The sequence below is a fragment of the Triturus cristatus genome, chromosome 9 (assembly GCF_964204655.1).
Source record: "Triturus cristatus chromosome 9, aTriCri1.1, whole genome shotgun sequence".
In the NCBI taxonomy this organism is placed as follows: Eukaryota; Metazoa; Chordata; class Amphibia; order Caudata; family Salamandridae; genus Triturus; species Triturus cristatus.
In genome coordinates, this window is record NC_140592.1 from 377,612,977 (window position 1) to 377,634,761 (window position 21,785).

At 50.5% G+C, this 21,785-nt stretch overlaps 1 protein-coding gene across 1 annotated transcript in view; it reads right to left on the bottom strand.

Moving 5' to 3' along the window:
- CLIP3 (CAP-Gly domain containing linker protein 3) overlaps positions 1 to 21,785 on the bottom strand; it is a 193,269-nt gene that overhangs the window by 81,432 nt on the left and 90,052 nt on the right. The window contains exon 3 of the mRNA XM_085625217.1: positions 14,073 to 14,212. Within this exon, the coding sequence (XP_085481343.1) occupies positions 14,073 to 14,212 (140 nt within the window). The remainder of the gene's footprint in view (positions 1 to 14,072; positions 14,213 to 21,785) is intronic.

The following is a 21,785-nucleotide window of genomic DNA, read 5'->3' on the forward strand; positions in this document are numbered from 1 at the left end:
AAGAGTCACCTCCATGCCCAGCAATCAAGGTATGCATTTTTAGAGGGAACAGTTGGATTCTTGCCTAACACACTAGGGGCGGACCTTTGGCCCTAAGTCACGGCTACATCTCACGCTCTGCAGACAGAAACTCTAGGAGTAGTCAAACACTTAAGTGGACTCTTGGCAGAGGAATAGACCTCACACCTACTTGCACACATTTACTGATGTCTGACCAATTACTGCGCAGTCACCCCAGAGCAGGTGTAGGTAATGTTTGGTAGATGCTGCCAGGGAGGGCGGAATAGCCCCTGGCTTCGATGGATACAAAAATTAACACTATTTCACGATTGTGTGTGGACCACAAAGGTCTGGTGGAGGGCGGGGGCATATGGCTATGGTTCTGCATTCTTAGGTTCTGCCATGTTGCAAAAGGAGTGTTGTGTAAATAAAGCTATGGGGTATGGGATCTAGACAGTTGAATATGCACATTTTCTTCTGAGCGAGGCTCACAAGCAGAGTTCCTGTGATTTTCCCGCTGAGATGGATTTACCACGGATAGTTTGCAGGAGAGTAGCGTACATCCCTATAGTAGACAGGCACACTTAAGCATGCTCTTGCACAGGTAGTGCTCAGCTAACCCACAGACAGAGGTATGTAACACAAGGGTGAAAGAGAGTACCTTAATGGGCAGCAATACACTGCCATAACTTTCATTAGAATAACATTAAGAACACAAAAAAGCAATAATGGATTTGAATGGTACAAGAGTACAATTAGCAATGAAAAGACACAGACTCTGGTTTCATGGTTCCCTCAGGTACTTCTCACTGGAGAAGAAGAACTTGTGCAATTCTAGGCACACATAAGCTGTCAGACTGCCTTTGGCAAACATCCAGGAATACACACCGCAGACTAAATCACTGTGTGTGTGAACCACACAAATTGCATGTTCCATTAAACTTTGGTGGGTACTACTTATAGCAAAAGAAACTAGGAATTATGGCTTCATTTAGAGCTTGGTGGGCAGGGTATTCAGTCACAAACTGGGCAGGTGTCCTATCCGCTGTATTATAAGTGCACTATTGTCAACAGCGCTTGTAATAGGGCAGACAGTCCCTGTCTGTCAATCTCTAAATAAGGCCCTTAGACTTTCCAAATATCGTATTATATAGCATCTACTTCACAACATTGTGTCGGTGTTAAAAAGATGCTTTAAAAAAGTTATTTGAGGAGGAGCCTAGCGCGCAACCAAGATGGCCGCGTAGGTGCGAGGCTCCCGAGGACCTCCGCGACCTCCTGCATAAATCCTGACAGAATCCTGTCCCAGATGAGGGGACTGTATTTGTGAGCCCGAGCAGAGGTGACGCCCGTTTTCCGTTTTTAAATCGGACCTCGGACACCGGCAGGAGCATCGATTGAGGTTTGCGGCCTTCTCCACACCGGCCCCCCGTACTGGAGTTGTGGGGCGATCCGGACACAAAGTGAACAACAGCGGCGGGCAAGGCTGGGTGACTCGCGTACCCCGCACTTTCACTTTCGCTTTTGCGCCCTCCTTGCTGCCAGGCGAGGTTGGGTTGCGGGGCGGTGTGCGGTGGTGTGGTCTCGCTGGGGTGCCCTGCCGGTCCGCCAGCTGCGGTCCGTCCTGCGGAGCGGTGGTCGCTCCCCCCTGGACCCCTTGAACTGGATTGTCGGCCCCCCCCTTTCTTGAGGAGACTGACTCGTCTTGGGGATTGAAACCATGTCCACAAAACAAGATGGCGATCGGGCTAAGATAAAATCGACCCGCCGTGGCGCGGCCCAGCAATCCAACAGTATGGACCGCTACACACTCCAGAAGGGATCCCCAGAGGCGCCGCGTAGGTCCCCTACGGGCCCGACTGATGCTTCCGCTCTGCCCACGGACCTGACCCTCCGAGACGTCATGGGCGCCATCGCCGAGATGAAGGCCTCGGTGGACCAGCGCTTCGACACTCTGGCGCAGAAGATTGACTCGGTCCTCGTGGACGTGGGCCTCGTGAGGGCTGATTTGTCTAAAACCAACGACCGGGTCGACTCTTTGGCCCACTCTACCACGGGCCTCACAACGGACGTGGCGGCCCTCCAACAGGAGGTGCGCAGGCTTGGCCAGGCGAGCGCCCTGATGAATCGTCGGCTGGAGGATTCCGAGGGTCGGGCCCGGAGGAACAACGTCCGCATTCTCGGGGTGCCGGAGGGATGCGAGGCGGAGGCGGCGGATCTATTTGTTGAGGACCTGGTTCTCACCCATCTCCAGCCTCGGGGGCTGAGTAAATTCTTTGCGGTGGAGCGTGCCCACAGGGTCCCCGGGGGTAGGCCTAAGGTTGGAGCCCCTCCGAGGCCTCTCATCGCCCGGATCTTCAATTTTCGGGACAGAGACGCTATCCTACAGACTTCCAGGCTACAAGGGCCGGTCAAACTTGACAATATGGACATCAATTTCTATCCTGACTTCACTCCGGCAGTCCAAAAGCAGAGATTGAGCTTTCTTGGAGTTAAACGTCGCCTAAGGGACCTGAATCTCAAATATGCGATGCTTTTTCCAGCTAAGCTGAGAGTGGAGGTGGATGGCCACACGCACTTTTTTGATCGACCCGAGGTGGCCGGGGACTGGCTAGACACTTTGCCCGGAGATCGGGGCCGGGGGGGTGGGGGGGGTGCGGTTGGTGGGGAGGGCCCGCCGGATCAGGACTGAGGGACTAATGGTAGGCCTTGCTCTGGACTGCGTTGTTGTCACTATTGACTGTTAGGGTAAGTTCCCCTCCTGTGGAGGTCGTGTGGGGTCTCTTGGGGGATCTCCCTCCTCCTCTGGGGGACTAGTTAGTTTTCTTATCTATGGGGCGACAGGCACACTGCACTTTGGGGGGGCTGTTTGGGCTCATGCAGGGGTGCAGGGTGGGGGGAGTTCTGTTGGGTTGGGTGGGTTGGGGTGGGGTGTGGTTCGTTTCTACCGCAAGGCAAACCCGTTATTGTATTGTTGTTTTTGAGATGCTCTGGGGGGGACAAATGATGGCTTCGTTATGTGATGGGGGGTAGGGATTTGACTTTGTTGTCCTGGAACGTTAACGGACTGGGGGATAGGATCAAGCGGGGTGTGGTCCTGCAGTATCTGAAACGGATTTCGCCTGATGTGGTCTTTCTGCAGGAGACACACCTTATTGGTAACTCCTTTTGTGCCATGAATCGCCGTGGCTTTCGCTTGGTGGCCCACTCGGGCTTCACATCAGGCTCGCGGGGGGTGGGCATCATGGTCAAGACCTCGCTCCCGCTAGAAATAGACGAGGTGCGCCATGATGAGAGGGGACGCTACACTGTCTTGGTGGGGAGGATGGAGGGCAAGGTAGTTGTCTTTGTCTCTGTGTACGTCCCACCGGGGCTACAGTCCACCACCTTTGCAGATCTGGGACGCCTCCTCCTTGACCTCCCGGGGGGGCTTCTGGTGGTTGGGGGGGATTTCAATGCGGTGGCTTCTGGGACTATGGATCGTCATCCCCCTAGGGACCTCCCCCGGGCACAGGCGTGGTTAGCGGGCCTTTTGGACACACTGGGATTGGTGGACTGCTGGCGTTTAAAGCATCCCACCCAGCTGCAGTACACATTCGGGTGCCCATGGTAGCCTCTCGCGGCTTGATTATGTCCTTGTCCCTGCGGCCTATGCTGGGAGGGTGGGAGAGGTGCGCCATCTGGCGCGGGGTATTTCAGATCATTCCCCGCTCCTGTTGCACTTGGGTGTCTTCCCGAGGGGAGGGGGCAGGGTAGCCCCAATCAATGCTTGGTACCTGCGTGACCCCACTATTCGTGCTGACCTGATTAAATCATTGCAACGGTATTTTGAGGAGAATGTGGGGTCCGTCCCGTCGGCTATCTCCCTGTGGGAAGCCTTCAAAACAGTTCTCAGAGGGGAGGCCCTCTCCTTTATCTCCCATGCCCGCAGACGCGCACAGGAGGAGGTGACCCGGGTGGAGGCCGAAATTACTGAATTGGAGGGTGGTCTGGGGAGTGGGGTGACTGACGCGGCGCTGCATGTCCTACACCTTAAGCAGGCGGCCTATAGGGCCCTCGTCACGGAGGCGGCCAGGGGCCTTAGCAGAGAGCAACAGGGGCGACTGTACGATGTGGGTGATAAGGCTGGCAAACTGATTGCGTGGTTGGATAAGAAGGAGAGAGCTAGTCGTGTGGTCCCGCTGATTGAGAGGATGGATGGTGTACGAATTACTGAGCCGGAAGGCATTGTTTCTTGCTTCGCGGATTATTTCCGCGAGGTATATTCTCCGGTCTCTCCCTGCTCGGAGGAGGATTCCCATGCCCTGCTGCGGGACATCGCGCTGCCCTCGCTTTCAGTGGAGGACAGGGATTCGTTGGATGCCGCTCCCACCTCGGATGAAATCGCCCTCGCCATACGCTCGGTCGCCTCGGGCAAGGCCATGGGCCCGAATGGCCTTCCTATCGAATTGTATAAGCTGTGACCGGATGTACTGGCGCCTCACCTCCGCGCGATGTTCCTTGCGGCCCAATCGCGGGGCTCCCTCCCGCCGGACCAGCGTCTAGCTACCATCGTGGTTATCCACAAGGAGGGGAGACCGCGAGACCGGGTTACATCCTATCGGCCGATCTCGCTCTTAAATGCGGAGCCTAAAATCCTCGCCAAGGTGCTTGCCAACCGGCTGGTCGGCGTGGTGGGCGATCTGGTCCACCAAGACCAGTCCGGCTTTATTCCCCATCGCAACACGGCCCTTAACCTGCGGCGCTTGCACGGGGTGCTCGCGCGTGTTCCATTCGTGCGGGAGCCGGCCATCTTGGCGTCCTTGGACGCCACCATGGAGTTTGACACGCTCGAGTGGCCGTACATCTGGGCGATGTTGGCGAAATTTGGATTTGGCCCGGGATTCATCAGCTGGGTCAAATTGCTGTACTCTGACCCATTGGCGCAGGTGGTGGTGAATGGTCGAGTCTCGGCCCCATTCGTGCTGGGACGGGGCACGCGACAGGGTTGCCCCCTGTCGCCGCTCCTGTTTGCACTGGCCTTGGAACCCCTGGCGGAGTGGCTGCGGTGGCACCCTTCTATCCGTGGTCTCCGTTGGACCCCTGAGTATGAGGACCGCGTGTCCCTCTACGCCGACGACATCCTGTTGTACTTAGCCTCCCCGCGTAAATCACTGATTGTCCTGGTTGATGTTCTGCGCTCCTTCGGCCGTAACTCAGGTCTTGTCATCAACTGGGCTAAATCCTGTGTCTATGTGCTTTCCGGGGAGGCTCCTGTTCTCCCGCGGTGCTGCTCGATCCAGATTGCCTCGCAGGGGTTTCGTTACCTGGGCGTCTATATTACGCTGGACCCGGTGGCCCGCTACGAGCGGAATTTGCTTCCCCCCCTCCAGCGCTTGAAGGAGGACGTCGCGCGCTGGCGGCGCTTGCCGCTTTCGCCGCTCGGCCGGGCGGCATTGTTCAAGATGATGTCATTACCGCGCTTTCTGTACGCTCTCCAGAACTCGATGGACCTGGTCCCGGCGCGCTACTTCCGTGAGGTGGAGAGTTTGCAGCGCCGCCTGTTCTGGGACGGGAGGCCGCGTATAGCCCTGGCAAAGTTGACGCTCCCGTGGTATGACGGAGGGATTGCCCTCCCGGATATTAAGCGGTATTACTGGGCCTCCCAATTAGCTGCAATTAATCACGGCCTTTACGGGCCCGCCTTAAACCCGGCATTTGAAATGGACAAGACGCTCCTGCCCGGTGGCGATTACAATCGAGCGCTCTACACTAGCGTGCCCGATTCCCGCCTGACGGGACCCACGCGTGTCATGGTGCGAGTATGGCACGCGGCCAATGCAGCTATGGGATGGAAGGACCGTTTGACCCGGGCGTCACCGTTGTATGCGTCTGAGAGGTTGGGCTCCCTATGGACCTCGAAGGGCTTCGATAGGTGGGACACGATAGGCATTAGTACAGTGGGGGATCTCTGGACGAGGGGAGGATTCAAAACATTCGAGACACTGCAGGCGGAGTTTCAGCTGCAGGGCAGTGAATACTTTCGATACCTGCAGGTCCGTCACACACTGGGTTCTGTCTTCCCAGACGTGGCCGCCATCCCGGAGTCCTCCCCACTGGAGGATAGAGTGCTAGATGGCCACGTTCCGGACAGCACGATCTCCCTCATCTACAAGAAGTTGATTAATGACCGCTCGGGCTTACTGACTGGGCTCCGCGAGGCTTGGGTTGCCGATGGGTTGGAGCTGGACGACGAGGACTGGATTTCTGCGGTGGCCTCCCCGAAGGAGGTGGCCATCCCGGCTCGCCTTCGCTTCGTCCAGCTTAAGATACTTCACCGGGTGTACATGACGGGGCCAGGGCTTCTGCGTATGGGCTATGCCGAGGATGGACTGTGTAGGCGTGGGTGCGGTGCATTGGCGACTTTTTTACATATTCTGTGGGAATGTCCGAGGGTGGAGCGATTCTGGCGTGGTGTGCATGAGGTCCTGCGAGCGGTTACGCATGTCGTGCTGGTGCCTGAAGCGAGGAGATGCCTGTTGAATGTGTGGGAACCGACCGACTACTCGGTTCCGCAGACGCGATGGGTGACGCTGGGTTATATGATTGCTAAACGTGACATCGCTCAACTGTGGGGATCCCAGAGGCCCCCGGCAGTGTCGGCCTGGAAAGAACACATGGATTGGTGCATGTTCCGAGAGAAGGTGGTGTATGTGGCGCGGGGTAAGCCTGGGGCGTGGCTGAAGGTGTGGGGCCCCTGGAACGCCTACCGTGGGGGTATTTGCGAGCCGCCATTGTTGCCTCCCGCTTCACCAGCTCCGTCCCCCTAGATGACCCCCTCCCTCAATCCCGGGCACAGTGTTTTCCCAGTCCCGGACCTATTCCCCTTCCCCTCCTTCGATTTTAGTGTATGGTTGGGGTCCCCCCATTTGAGGAGCATATGTTGTCACTTTCGCGCTCGGGTTGCCTTGCGGGTGTGGTTTTATGTTGTTGTGTTGTATAAAACGAAACCGTATTGTGGGCTCAGAGTCATGTGGCCCACGTTGTTGATACCTCCTGCTTTAGCGTCTCTGTAACGCCAAGTGCCTTATTGTATATATGTCAGTTATTTCTGTCACTTTAGCGGCCGGCCGGAAGGTTGTAGGCCCATACCTGTATATATTTGAGATTGTAATAAACGGTTTCAAAAAAAAAAAAAAAAAAAAAAGTTATTTGAAGGAATACAATAGTCCAATAACCACAAAACTCACCGAAAATAATGTGATTTGGAGCATGCTTACTGTCTTAATGTATCAACCCAGCTATCAGGCAGGAGCAAACCACAAGCGTCTCTACGGCAGGATATCTGTGGTTTGCCCTTCGACCATCCAGAGAGTCTTGGATTAAACTCAGCATATGCCACTTGTCCATAAACATCAAATGAGACTGTTCAGGTTCTAGATTAATTGCAAAAACTACGCCTGCATTTGATGTTGATTATTTGCCCTTATCATCTCGAAGATACTTATCGGTGTACGCGCCAACTAGCATATCAAACATAGAGAGATCTTGGTCTTGTCTCCAAAGTTCTCTAAACCATCACATTTGTGATATGTTATTTTCCATCTTCTCAGAGTTCAGAAACACAAGAGAGAAAAAACGTTCAGGCATGAGATGGTGCAGTCTGGAAATATTAAATCTCAAATCTCGACGGGACAGAATATCGTTACTACAATAACGAGGGATAAAATATTGGCAGGTTTGTTTCAATACTTCTTCTACACCTAACTCCACCTTGGTGATATATCTATCTTCAAGGTACGAAGACGTGGAGATAACGATAGTAAATCGTTACCTCCCTCTGTGCATATACCTTTGATAATCGAAGAAGTCGAGAACACGATAAAAACTATCAAAAGCGGATCTCCTAGGGACCCCGCACCGCTACGGATCCTCAAGGAAGTAGCTCCCATCATTATCCCCCCCCTCACCCATCTGATTAACGCGTCTTTTCAACAGGGAACCGTCCCCCTTAGTTGGAAAGCGGCAGTTGTTAAAGCGCTCTTAAAGAAACCCTCCTTTGATCCAGCGGAATTAGCTAATTATAGACCAATATCCCTCCTCCCTGGGAGTAGCAAGATCGCCGAGAAACTGGTGAATAAGAAACTTTCCCAGTTTCTTGAATCTAATAATCTGCTAAAAAACTCGCAGACAGGTTTTCGCCCAGGACAGGGCACTGACATCGCCCTCCTGGCGGCGGTGGAGGAGGCCAGAGCACTCTTAGACGAAGGAGGATCAGTGGCAGTGATCCTCCTCGACTTGAGCGCGGCCTTCGACACCGTCAACCACCAACTCCTGATCAAACGGCTCAAGAAGGTAGGAGTAGAAGGTACTGCTCTATCCTGGCTTTCCTCCTTTCTGGCCCAACGTTCCTTTCAGATCTGGGAGAATAACACCTGCTCCTCCGAAATTCCCCTCCAATGTGGGGTGCCTCAGGGCTCCTCCCTGAGCCCCACACTGTTTAACATATACATGGCCCCATTGGAGGAGGTTGTCACCCCGTTCGGAGTGAGCATCGTCAGCTATGCGGACGACACACAATTAGTCGTCTCCCTATCCCACCCCAGTCAACAACCTGCGGATTTATTCAACTGCTTGACGCAGATACAAGGGTGGATGAACAACTCAGCTTTAAAGCTGAATGGATCAAAGACGGACATCCTCCTTCTGGGTCCGAAAGGTCTTACTTTTCCCTTGAACATCTGGCCACCCCTGACAAGGAGCGTTTGCAGCAGGAGCGTTACGGCGCTGCCGCGCAAATTTTAAAATTTCACCTGATTATTTTTTCTTTTAGGTTTTCGGACTTGCGCTTCATTTCCCCCTCACTTGCACCGTAATTCGTGCCCCTCACCACCGTTTGCCGGGCTGGTTCCGGGGTGGCAGACATCTTGGGTTGGGGTGTGAGGATCGGGCTGACAGCGCTTACTGCGCATGCGCCAGCGGGGGAACGTGCATTTAAGGCGAGTCCCCGCCTTCCCTCCCCCCTGACAAGGAGCGTTTGCAGCAGGAGCGTTACGGCGCTGCCGCGCAAATTTTAAAATTTCACCTGATTATTTTTTCTTTTAGGTTTTCGGACTTGCGCTTCATTTCCCCCTCACTTGCACTGTAATTCGTGCCCCTCACCGCCGTTTGGCGGGCTGGTTCCGGGGTGGCAGACATCTTGGGTTGGGGTGTGAGGATCGGGCTGACAGCGCTTACTGCGCATGCGCCAGCGGGGGAACGTGCATTTAATGCTCCTCCCCTAGCGCAGCGGGATCGCGCAGCGGGCGTGTCCTCGCGTGGCCGGAGTCGTGCCAGAGTCCTGCCCGTCTGCACCCGTCTGCGCCCGTCTGCGCCCGTCTGCGCTAAGGCCGTGCGGGTCGTGGCGGACTCTGGCTCGGGTGCGTGAGAGTTGAACATCGTGTCTGCTGCCATGCTGACATACACCAGGGAAAGTTTGATGTTTATCAATCAGGTGAGTCGCTGCTGTGCGCACCCGCCTATCCATCCTCTCCGTGGCCCATACCATTGCCCATGTAACGGCCTGATACTTGGCCCCCCAAAGCCGCTTCTTCGGAAATTTCACTCGGTTGTCCAACGTAGCAGGGTGTCTTCTCCCGCTTTGCGGATTATGAACTTGAATGTGAGGTCGATCCTGAAACATCAACAAAATCTGTATGATCTCATTGAGGGTGAAGCTCCGGACATTATGGCTTTAACTGAAACATGGCTTCAGGAAGCTGATACTGCCATTCTCAATCTGGCATGCCCCTCTGGCTATTCGATGTGCACCTTGAATAGAGCTTCTAGAGAAGGGGGAATAGCGCTGATAGTTAGGTCTTGTTTTCCCTGTGTGTGGAATAGCATTAAGATCGCTGGCTGTGAAAGTGCCTCGTTCAAAGTTTCTGTCAACCCTGAGTTTACACTGTCTGGGATGGTGGTATATCGTCCGCCTGGCAGTGATGTGTCGTTTAGAAATGCTTTTGTGGATACTGTCGGCACTCTGACCACTGACTGCGCCAATTTTTCTATACTGGGCGATTTAAATCTGCACTTCGACACACTGTCCAGTTTGACAGCTCGTGCCATCTCTTTGGATCTAGAGGCTTTTCAACTATTCCAGCTGGTCTCACAGCCTACGCATATCGGGGGACATACTTTGGACCCTTTCTTTACCAACTTGACTGAGGCCAAAGTTAATGCAGTTACACCAGTAGAATGGTCTGACCATTTTCTGGTGTCTATTCAGTGTCCCGTATCAGTGACCTTTCCCATTTCTTCAGCCAGACGGGTACTTAGGAGATCTTGGAACAAACTCAGGCTGGAAGACTTTCACCATTTTCTGTTGGTGGAACCCTTGGGCACATCGGACAATGTGGATGAAGGGTACGATCTCTTTTGCTCTTGGCTTACTAGGGCGCTGGACGCTCTGATACCTATTGTATCAATTAAAATCAACCCCCGTGAGTCTAGTCCCTGGTATGGCGGGGCCTTACGCGCTTTGAAGGGGGCCTGTAGACGGGCGGAGAGGGCATGGCGGAAGACCTATGGGGCTGTCTTAAAAGCCGCATATGCTGCTTCGGTTAAGCTCTATCACCGGGCCATATGTCGGGCTCGTGCGGCCTTCTATGCTGAAGAATTTCGGAACAGCACCAACCCGTCGAAGGCCATCTTCAAAGCAGTTAAAGATCTTATGGCCAAACAAACTATCCCTTTAGCCGAGAGCTCGGTCTCCCATTGTGAAGCCCTAGCCTCTTATTTTCTGGGAAAGGTCCAAGCAATCTATCGGACCTTCCCTAGTATTGGGGCTCCGCTGGAAATTTCCATCGAGACATTACGTCAGTTCACCCTGCCCTCATTTCCCCCCCTCACCTCTGATGGGTTTGACAAACTTGCTTTGCAAGTTAAATCAGGATCTCCATCTGATCCGGTAAAGCCTGCTCTCTTTCGAGACCAGACCTTTCTGGGGCGCCCTGCGGTGCGCTCCCTTGTCAACCTCTCCCTGGAGTCGGGGGTAGTTCCAACTAAATGGAAGCAGGCGGTAGTGTCTCCGATTATTAAAAAACCCTCCCTAGACCCGTCTAAGCCTGAAAGTTTTCGCCCCATCTCGCTGCTACCGTGGCCGGCAAAGTTGACAGAGGCCCATGTCAATCTGGCCCTGTCGGAACATCTAGCCCGGACCAATGCCCTTGATCCCACACAGAACGGTTTTCGTGCTGGTCACAGCACGGAGACCGCTCTCCTCACAATGGTGGAACATCTGCGTGCTAGGTTGGATGCGGGTCAGACGGCGGCGCTGATATTGTTAGATCTTAGCGCCGCCTTCGACACTGTATCTCATGGCATCCTCCTGCATCGGCTAGAGGAGATTGGTGTCCGGGGTCTGGCGTTGCAGTGGTTCCGCTCCTTCCTGGACAATCGTTCCTTCTGTGTGGCCATTCCTCCCTTCTCGTCCAGTTTTCAGCCTCTGGCCATGGGGGTTCCGCAAGGGTCTTCGCTAAGTCCCACGTTGTTCAACCTTTACGTGAGACCGCTGGCTGATGTCGCGAGGCAGTGGGGCCTTACTTTGGTCTCATATGCCGATGACACTCAGCTGGCGGTTACTCTTAGCGGAGATGTCCAGCTAGACGCCCCTAGGTTTCAGTCCGGACTGAAGGCGGTGGCTTGCTGGTTGACAGAAAACTGTCTCCAGCTTAATGCCACAAAAACAGAGGTGATGGTTGTTGGGAAGGGAGTGGAGCTTTGGGGTGATCAGTGGTGGCATTCTGAGCTGGGCCCCACTCCGACCCCTGTGTCGGAGGTGAAAAATCTGGGGGTCTGGTTGGACGCTGGCCTTACTTTCACAGGACATACTAAAAAAACGGCAGCCTGTTGTTTTGGCCTATTAAGAGGTCTTAGACCAGTCCTCAAATACTTTGATGCCCCTACCAGACAGCTTGTAGTCCAGGCTACTATCATCTCTCGCCTGGACTACGCTAGCTCTCTTCTGGTTGGGGCGAATCAGGCTGAGTTAACTCGCCTACAGCGGGTTCAAAATGCTGCGGCTAGAGCCATTGTCGGCCTGCCCAGATTTTGCCCGGTGGCGAATGTCCTTCGTTCCTTGCATTGGCTCCCTGTAAGGAAGCGTATTCTTTTCAAGGTCCTCTGCTTGGCTTTTAAGATACTAAGAGGTATTGGCCCTGAAATCTTGTCCAATCTTATCTCCTTCTATGTTCCCACTCGTAGCCTCCGATCTCAGGGCCAGGCCCTTGTTGTGGTCCCCAGATTTAGACTCTGTCGGATGGGGGGTCGTTCCTTCAGCGTGAAAGCTGCTCTAATTTGGAACACCCTCCCAGTTGAAATCCGACAGTTAGACGATCTGCTTTCTTTCCGTAGAGCGATTAAGACTTTTTTGTTTTAGCTGTCTATCTTGGGCGTCTTTGTTTTGCTGTGTTGTGTTCCTCCTTGTCTTTGCGCCGGGACGCTCCTTGGCTGGAGTAGCTGTGCGCATAATAAATCAACTTAACATAACATAACATAACCCTGTCTGGGTCCCCCCCCAGACCCAAAACAGGAAGTAAAAAGCCTGGGAGTATGGATCGAAGCTGATCTCTCGTTCACCACGCAGGCCAAAAAAGTAGCCGGTACCTGCTTCGGACTACTGAAATCTATGAGAAAGATCCTGCCCCTACTTCCACCCACATCCCAAAGACTTCTCATCCAAGACCTCATACTCTCTAGGCTCGACTATAGTAACGCAATCTACCTGGGTACACCTGAAGCAACTCTAAATAAACTTCAGAAAATCCAAAATGCGGCGGCCCGGATCCTCACTAACACCCCGGCCAGAGCTTCAGCCAAACCTGCCCTGAAGCTCCTTCACTGGCTCCCAGTGAGGGAACGAGTGATTTTCAAAGTCCTATGCCTGGCGCATAAGCTACTGCAGAATCAAGGCCCTCCGATTCTTAGAAAATTCATAAAATCTTACAAAGCACCAAGATCCCTTCGATCGGATAAGGAGTCCCTTATCATCATGCCTAGATTCAAGAAAGCCCGCTCGGGTGGAAGACGCTTCTTGGTCCACACTGCTCGCCTCTGGAACGCTCTCCCCCGAGACCTGAGAAAAGAACCCAACTACCTACGTTTCAGGAAACGGCTCAAAGCTCACCTGTTCCCTTAATTTTAATTTTCCTCCTTCTGATACCTGCCGTCCCCCCCTCTCAGCCGCCCAACCCACAGAGGTAGGGATCTCTAGCGCTGGGATACCTCAGGGTGACTACGCGCTCTATAAAATGTTTTAATAATAATAATAATAATAATTGGGGGGATATTTACAGCAAAATCTCGGAAGCGCGGTGTTTCACCAAAATGGGTAACGCTGCACCTTCACATTTTTAAAACAGAAGGATGGGCCCTATTTACACAAAAATATGGCACACCCCTGTGTTTCCCGTATCGCTGCTGCTAATAAAGCTGCCTCGCGCCAGCGCAGACACCCTTGCACCATGTTGCAAGGGTTCCTACGCTGCAGGGGTGATTGTTTATGTGGAGGAAAGCACACCTTTCTGCACATAAACAATCTTGAAAGGCGATTTGCTTTTCTATGTGTGCCGCAGAATGTAGCACATTTGGAAAAAGCAAAAAACGAGGATAAAGCAATAATTTCTCCTCGTATCGCCAGTCTAAGACCAGGTATTCCCTGGTCTTAGTTTTTAGTGCTGGCCCAGCCTTGTAAACAGGGGGCAGCGTCAAAAAGCAATGGGCAAGAGGCCTTATTTACAAGGCGGCATTAAGCCCCTTTGTAAATAGGGAGAAGGGGATATCACCATCAGAACGTCGCTAAAAGTGACATTCTGGTGACGATATCCCCTTGTAAATATGCCACTTGGTCCCATGATATTGTGGTAACATATTCTGTCCTGTCAATATTTGGGATCTGATAATCCCTAGTACAATCCAACAGACGTCATGGACTGATTCTTATTCAACACATTGTAGAGCACTTTGCCTTTGTTGTAGACTGATCAAGGAACATTTCATAAAACAAAAAAAAACATCATGACGAATTTTCAAGAAAGAGCAGCCTTTCCACTCACTTCATTTCCAATGATATCGATTTTATGCTGCACTTGCGGGACCCATTGGCGGATGATGGCGAAGAGCTCTGGGACCGTGGTCTTGGGGTCATACAAAATTTCTTGGCAGGCAGGGTCGTTTGGGTCGAAGAATGTGAATGCTGAAAATATGGAACAGCATGACATCATCAGTGGGGACACGTATGGAATTATTAAGAAACATACCTGAGAAAGCAAAGGCAATTTAAGGACTTGACCACCAAGAGAAAGGTGTTCCACCACTGCATTCCTGCCTGGTTTTATCCATGAGATTGACGTACGTGAGACTTATGTATGTCTGACTGAAGTATGTCAGAGAGGAGTCTGATCAAAACAAGGTCCAATGCAATTACATTTGCAGCTGCTCCGGATTCCCTTATGTTTGCATGCCATGCCTACAATCTTGTGAAAATGGTATTAAATCTCTTTGTTTTTGCTGGACTGAAAGGGTGTAGGGGCTAGCAAGAAGAAAGAGCAAGGCACATGGCATTATGTTCCTCTATCAAGAGCTTATATGAATTTATCATTTTAAAATTTGAAAATTGTATCTGCATTATGAAACACCCATTGGGCTGAAAGGGCTTTAACTGTTGTGTATCTTAGCCAGTAGCTTCCAAGACGCACACTATTCTTCAGCTAATGAAAACTGGGCTCTGGTGGAGAACAAAGTGTTTCCTAGATTATCCAGCAGTTGAGGTGCATAAAAAAATACTCGAACTCTGATCCTGAATACAATGTAGGTGATGTGGCTAAAAAAGAACAAAATATTCTGCAACTTTTTTGCTGTCTTTCACTCTTTCACCTTCAGGTAAATATAAAATAAACGCACACAGCTTAAATGAAAAAAAAAGTTAAAATAATCGGTGGAAAATATCTTCTTTTATGTTGTTTGTGAAAGCTCAGTTGGTTATTGTTGTGTGTGTGTGCACGCATATGTGCGTGTGTGTGTGCATGAGCGCGTGTGTGTGTGTGAGAGAGAGAGAGAGAGACCAGTCACACAAATGAATCCTGGATGGCGTAGTGGTAGACTATTGCCGTGAGTTTTCCCCCATCAGCACAGGAAGTGACATCACGGGATCTCCCATTATCCACCTACACAGGAAGTGACATCACTGAATTTCCAATCATCCACCTGGACAGCAAGTGGCCTTACTGGTTTTCCCACCAAAACCGTCTTTAAGAGAAGAAGCCAAGCAAGAGAACTTCATTTCCAATCACCCATTAGCACAGGAAATTACATCACAATACCCTGCACTCCTCTCTCCTCGCAGGACCTACTTATTGACAGCTGCAACATGGACGTGCAGCGGAAACACGCAGCAGTCACGTCACTGGTGCACCTAAGGCGCGCCAAAGGCGAGCCCCTCAATGCCCATCCAAGCCTGGCCCGCAAGCAGCACCAGAAGCCCTGGTCCATTCACCACCCAAAAAAACTCTGCAGCACTCCTTAGGACGCTGTACCCCATAAGCAATTCCCCCAAATGCTGTTGTGCCACGCCTCACACCACGGTAGGAACTTTCACCTACATCCATTGCTAGTTTTCCAACAGCCACTCAACCCCACCCCCAAACAGACACTAACAACGCACTCAACACCCCTTCTCAACACACAAGCACAAACAATGCCTACATCCTCACCCTACAACTCAGGCTACAGCAAACCCACACGTCAAGACCCACTCGCATGCATACGATGACCCAGCAAACACACAACCGAAATATGGGGCTTGCTGAGTAGTGACGCTCCTGACATCTTCTTCATCACAGAGATCTGACTCAACCCCTCATTGGCTCTCGACATCGCCACAGCAATCCCAGAAGGCTACACAATTGATCAACAGGACAACCTACCCAAGCCAGGAAGAGAACTGGCTGTCATCTACAAGGAATCCACCATCAAATGCACGACATCCACAGAGAACGCCACTTCATTGATAAAAAATACCTTCACTTCAAGCTGAGAATCTCTGAAAATGTCACCCTGAAAAAATCACTTGCCTACTGACCACCCAGACAACGAGCCACCTTTATCAAACTCATCACCAACTTTGTTGCTCCACTCATCATTGACCCCAGAGCCTACATTCTACTCAGTGACCCCTACTTTCACCTGGAAGACCAAAATGACCCCTGCTCCACAGCACTCCTCAAAAGCTTGAGCAACATCAGACTCGCCCAACTCGTCCCAGAACCAACACACACCACAGGACATATACTGGACTCCATATTCACTACAAATGACAGCATCAAATACAACTCAACCACACCACTCACATGGATCCACAACTCGATCATCCACTTTCCAATCATCACACCTCAAGTCAACACCCTGCCCAGGTTAGGCATTCCAATTCGCAGCTGCACCAAAATCACAGAAGACGACTGGCTCAGTGCTCTCAGCACTGATCAACCTAGCCCCAAAGACAACCTCAACAAGGACATCAACACTGGGTCAAGAACTGTGCAGACTCACTTGCACCCATTAAATGTAACAAGCATATCACAACAAACAAGCAACCAGCTGGCACACAAAAGACCTCAGAGACAGCAAATGACGCTGTAAACAGCAAGAAAAGAAATGGAGAGAAAACCACAACACCACAGACAGAACTGCCTACAAGCCTGCACTCAGACACTATCACCCGCAAATATGAGACACCAAGAACAAATCACTAGTGAACTGCATCGAAGGAAGCTCCGACAGATGCAAGGAGATTTTCTCAATCGTTAAGGATTTCACCTCATCCTTAGCCACTGTCAATAACATCAGTACCTCACAACACCTCTGTGACAACCTATCTAACACCTTTCACAGCAAAATCGCAAACAACTACAGCAAAATCGCAAAAATGTACAGCAAAATCGCAAACATCTACAGCAACTCCGCAAACCAACCCAACCCCAGAGAACTCATTGCTAACCTACCCACCACCAACCAAGACAGCCACCTGACTGGACGGACAACCCTCACTAGAAACGACACAGCGACAATCATCCGGACCATCCACTCAGGGAGCCCAGCGAACCCATGCCCCCACTACATTTACAACCTGGAACATCACCATCAGCACCAACCTGACCCACATCAATACCTCCATCATGTCTGCCACTTTTCCGGATGAATGGAAACTTGCAGAAATCAACACCCTCCACAAGAAGCCCACAGCTGATCTGAATCAACTGAGCAACTTCTGACTCATCTCCCAAATCCCCTATTTAGCCAACGTGATTAAGAAGGCCATCAACAAGCAACTCACAACCCACCTCGAACTTCACCATCTTCTAGACAACACTCAATCAGGATTCAGAAAGAACCACAGCACCAAAACATCACTTACTCCGGCCCCCAAGGACATTCGAAACTTCCTGGGCTGAGGTGAAACACGATCCTCATCATGCTCAACCTCTCTGTGGCCTTCGACACTGTCTCCCATAACACCCTCATCAGAAGCAGGGCCGGACTGGGAACCAAAACCCGCCCTGACAAAGTGCTCGGCCGGACCCCCGGGGGGTTGGGGGTGCGGCCGAGCTCTTTGCCAGGGCCGGTTTTCAGCCAATTTTGTTACAGGGCCGATTTTGCAGTTATGCTGCATAAACGACCCTGTAACAAACACGGGCCCCAGGGGCCCAAAATCGCCCCCAACCCATGCAGCACACCAGGGGATTGCCCGGTGCCCGCTACGGCCAGTCCGGTGCTGATCAGAAGACTCCATTAAATTGGCATGGAAGGATCTGCTTTCAGATGGATCTGTTCCTTACTCACAGGAAGTACCCAAAGGGTGAGACTGACACTCTTCACATCAGAGACCAAGAGATTGAATGAATGAACTGTCATATATAGTGCAACAGCTGCTCCAGCAAGAGCTTCCCTGTGCTAGGTCATAGAGAGAGAGCAAGAGAGACCAATAACAGTGACTTAGACCATTAAGCCAGAGCAATGCTCTTAAAGATCGATATGTGAGTTCACACAGGGATCGTCCCTCAGCCCTACCATTTCAACATGTACTGACACCAACATCATCCGATCACAGGACATCACCGTCATCTCCTTCATCGATGACATCCAACTCATCCTCTCCCTGACGGACAAGACAACCATCATCAGGACCAACCTCACCAACTGCATGACCATGGTAGCAGACTGGATACGAACCAACGGCCTGCAGCTTAACTCTGACAAGATGGAAGCACTGGTCTTTGGCAACAAGACCTCCCCATGGGACTCCACCCGGTGGCCGTCAGAGCTAGCACCAACAGCCACACCCTCAGACTATGCAAGAAATGTAGGAATCATCCTAGGTGACAAGCTCAGCATGACGGCTCAAGTCAACCCAGTGTGCACCTCCTGCTTCCACATCCTATGTATGCTACAAAAGGTCTCCAAATGGTTGCCTCAGAACATCAGATGGACCGTCACGCAAGCATTCATCACCAGCAAGCTGGACTACTACAACACTCTCTATGCTGGAATCTCCAAACCTGGACTGGCAGTAGGAAGCACTGGGCGTTTTCCCAGTGGGCCAGAAGGGTGGGGGCAGTTTTTTGACTGGTGGGGGCCGGTTTTGCAACTCCAACACAGATTCCAAACCATTCAGAGCACCACTGCAAGACTCAATCCTCCCACAATGCACCCACACCACACCGTAACAAACTTTACTGGCTCCCAAATAACAAGCGAAGCCAATTCAAACTTCTCACACACATACATATTAAGCCCTACACACCACAGGGCCAGAATACCTGAGCAGATACATACACTTTTATCAACTCACCAGATACCTATGCTCTGCCTCACACTTACTCGCACACATTCCCAGCATCCACAAAAACAAAATTGGAGGTCACTCATTCTCCTACATCGCAGCCAGGACATGGAACCAACTCCCTCAACCCATCAGAGCCTCCTCCTCACTTCTTGAGTTACGCAAGAAGCTGAAGACCTGTCTCTCCGCATAGACACCTTGGGGACCGCACACCTACACACCTGCCCAAGTGCCTGGATATCTCCTTGGGCGATTACTGCACTATACAAATCAATATAACATAACATGTATTTATAGTGCTTTGAGGTCCAAGTCTGTGACTGAAAGCACTGTAAATATTTTAAAACAGATTTACACACAGAATAAGAAAGTGTGGTGCAAAATATGCACGGTAGCATTTAACGCATTGCAGTGCAGCAGCTAAAGTTGCTCTGTTGCATGGAAGACAGAGAACAGAACACCACCATATCTACAAAACAAATGGTGCTGTTTTCTTTTCTGCCTGTGCTGGCTCCCATTAGGCTGTAATGCACCAATGCAACCTCCTGCATCAAACAGCAAGGGCATGCGTGTGCTGTCAAGCATAGGTTTTGTACTGAAAGGGTATTCTTGCAGTAAAAAATACTATGCTTAGTCATGGTTTAACACTTTTCCCACTTTGCATGTTTGCTGTACAGTGCACCACACATGCAAAGTTGGAAATGTTTGGACAAATAAAAACATTTCTCCAAGTTATAGCCAGCCAAGTCTGCAGTTTGCGCAGGTTGGCATCACTTTTGTTACCAGGCAGAGATTATAAGTAAATCAGTCCCTGCATGTGTTAAAGATATATTTGTAGTAATACACAAGTAGAGCGCAAACCTTTTTTTACATGTTTCCACTGATAGGGCGTTCTCCTGAACACAGATAATAACACCATTACAGTACCTCTCAAAATGAATAAACCTTTGTCATCATGACGCCTCAAGTTACTAAATTAATTAAAGCCAAATACGGACTCCTACGCAGCCTTTAGATTTACTGATTAACTAATTGCCTACATTTATATTTCTTTCAGGTAGCAGCCACCATAGCGAGAAGCCTTGCTTCTTCTTTCGCTATCTGCCTCTCCCTTGGCTTCACCGAATAGGTGACCTCTTTCCTCCCTTTCAGTCAGAAGAACCAGAAGGTCCCCATTATTCATTCTGGAGTGGTAGTTGTTTTTTTGGGGGGGTGGAAATGGGGTTGAAAAAATGTTTGGGAAGGGTTTTCGCGATTGATCCCGCCCTCTCTAACCACTAAGGTCATCCTAAAGCCATCTATTGTTATGGGAAAAGGCTACATTGTAGCCTGAACCACTTTCATGACCCCTACCTAAATATCCGAGAATGCACAGTGGAGCATTATTTGCTCCCACTTCCAGCTAACATTCTCCACTCCTTCCTTCACTCTCACTGGACCCTAATCTTACAACAGCCCCTGTACACTTTTACCATGGACCCTTTTACACTGTCATCACCTGCTTAAGGCAGGTAGTAAATGTGAGCGTTAAACCCCACAGAAAAAGGAATACCATGTGGAACACCACCAAGTAAATCTGGGACGGAACAGTACTTTCCCATCCCGTTGAGTTTAACTCGTAATCGTGCAGTACTGGTGGATTGTTACCTCATTGTACTGGTAGTTACTGATAGGGAGTTTGCACCTCATCAGTACTGTGCAATTTGTAATGAGGGTCATTTAACGCGCCTGGGGATAGATCAACAGGGATGAAAGACATAGGGCCATATCAACAACAACCGGCGATAATTATCGCTAAGCGCACTTAGCGCTAGGATAATTATCGCCGGCTAGCGTTGATTTTTATCGCTGAGATAGCGTGCTATTAGCAACGCTTATCTCAATAGCGATAAAAATCCTCACGCTAAGTGGCTAATGTGAGATTATCGCTGGAAACCCAGCGATAATCTCACGTTAGCTTGTTGATAGGGACAGACAAACTTAGCCATGGTATCCTCCTTCCATAGGATATCGTGGCTAAGTCAGAAAAATACCAGACGTAAAAAAGCAGCGTTAACCGCGGTTAGCGCTGCTTTTTTTGTCTCTAACAGGGTTAGCGATATTCTTGATAATAGGAGAAATGTCGCTTAGCGACATTTCTCCTATTATTTTACTCTGGAACGCCCCCTTTGCATCTCATTAGAGATGCAAGGGGAAGCGTAGAGTAAAAGGGTGCTAACATGCAAATTTGCATGTTAGCACCCTGTTGTTGATAGGGTGCTAGTTTTATCTCTGCTTTTTTGGCTTTTAAAGACAAAAAAGCAGAGATAAAGCCCTTGTTGATATGCCCCAGAGTTACCATATTGCACCAATTTACAAATACACAGGAAGGTACTTCACAACACTTGAATTTCATTAAAAGACATAAAGAACAAAATGTCATCGAATGGATCTTAAATAAAAACCTTCCTGTGATTCTGGGCTGCTGAAAGCTTGTGTTGTTAAAGCTGCTATCATGATCAGTTCTAGAGTGAACTACTAGTGCTTGCTACGATGGTCTTCCTAAGTCAGCTATTTACTAGCTTCAAGGCTTTTAGAATATTGCAGCATAACTTGTCATGAATATTATTTCCGAGGCTTGCCATAACCTGCATTGGTTGGCAGTTTCTAGAAGGATCCTTTAAGTTTAAGTCATCCCTTCATTTTGGCTCTTCCCTCCCGCTATCGGCCCCCTGGTGGGTAGATGGGGATGTTCCTTCTCTTTTGTTGCTTCCTTTATTTGGAATGCACTCAGTATCAGCCTGCACAAAATAGATGACCCTTCTATGTTTAGGAAGGCTCTTAAAAGTAATCTATTCTATTGATTATCTTTGTATCTTTTCTGATGTTGTTAGTTTATCGCCAAGATGCCTTACGGCGTTTGCTGCATTTTATAAGTAACAACTCAGCTCAG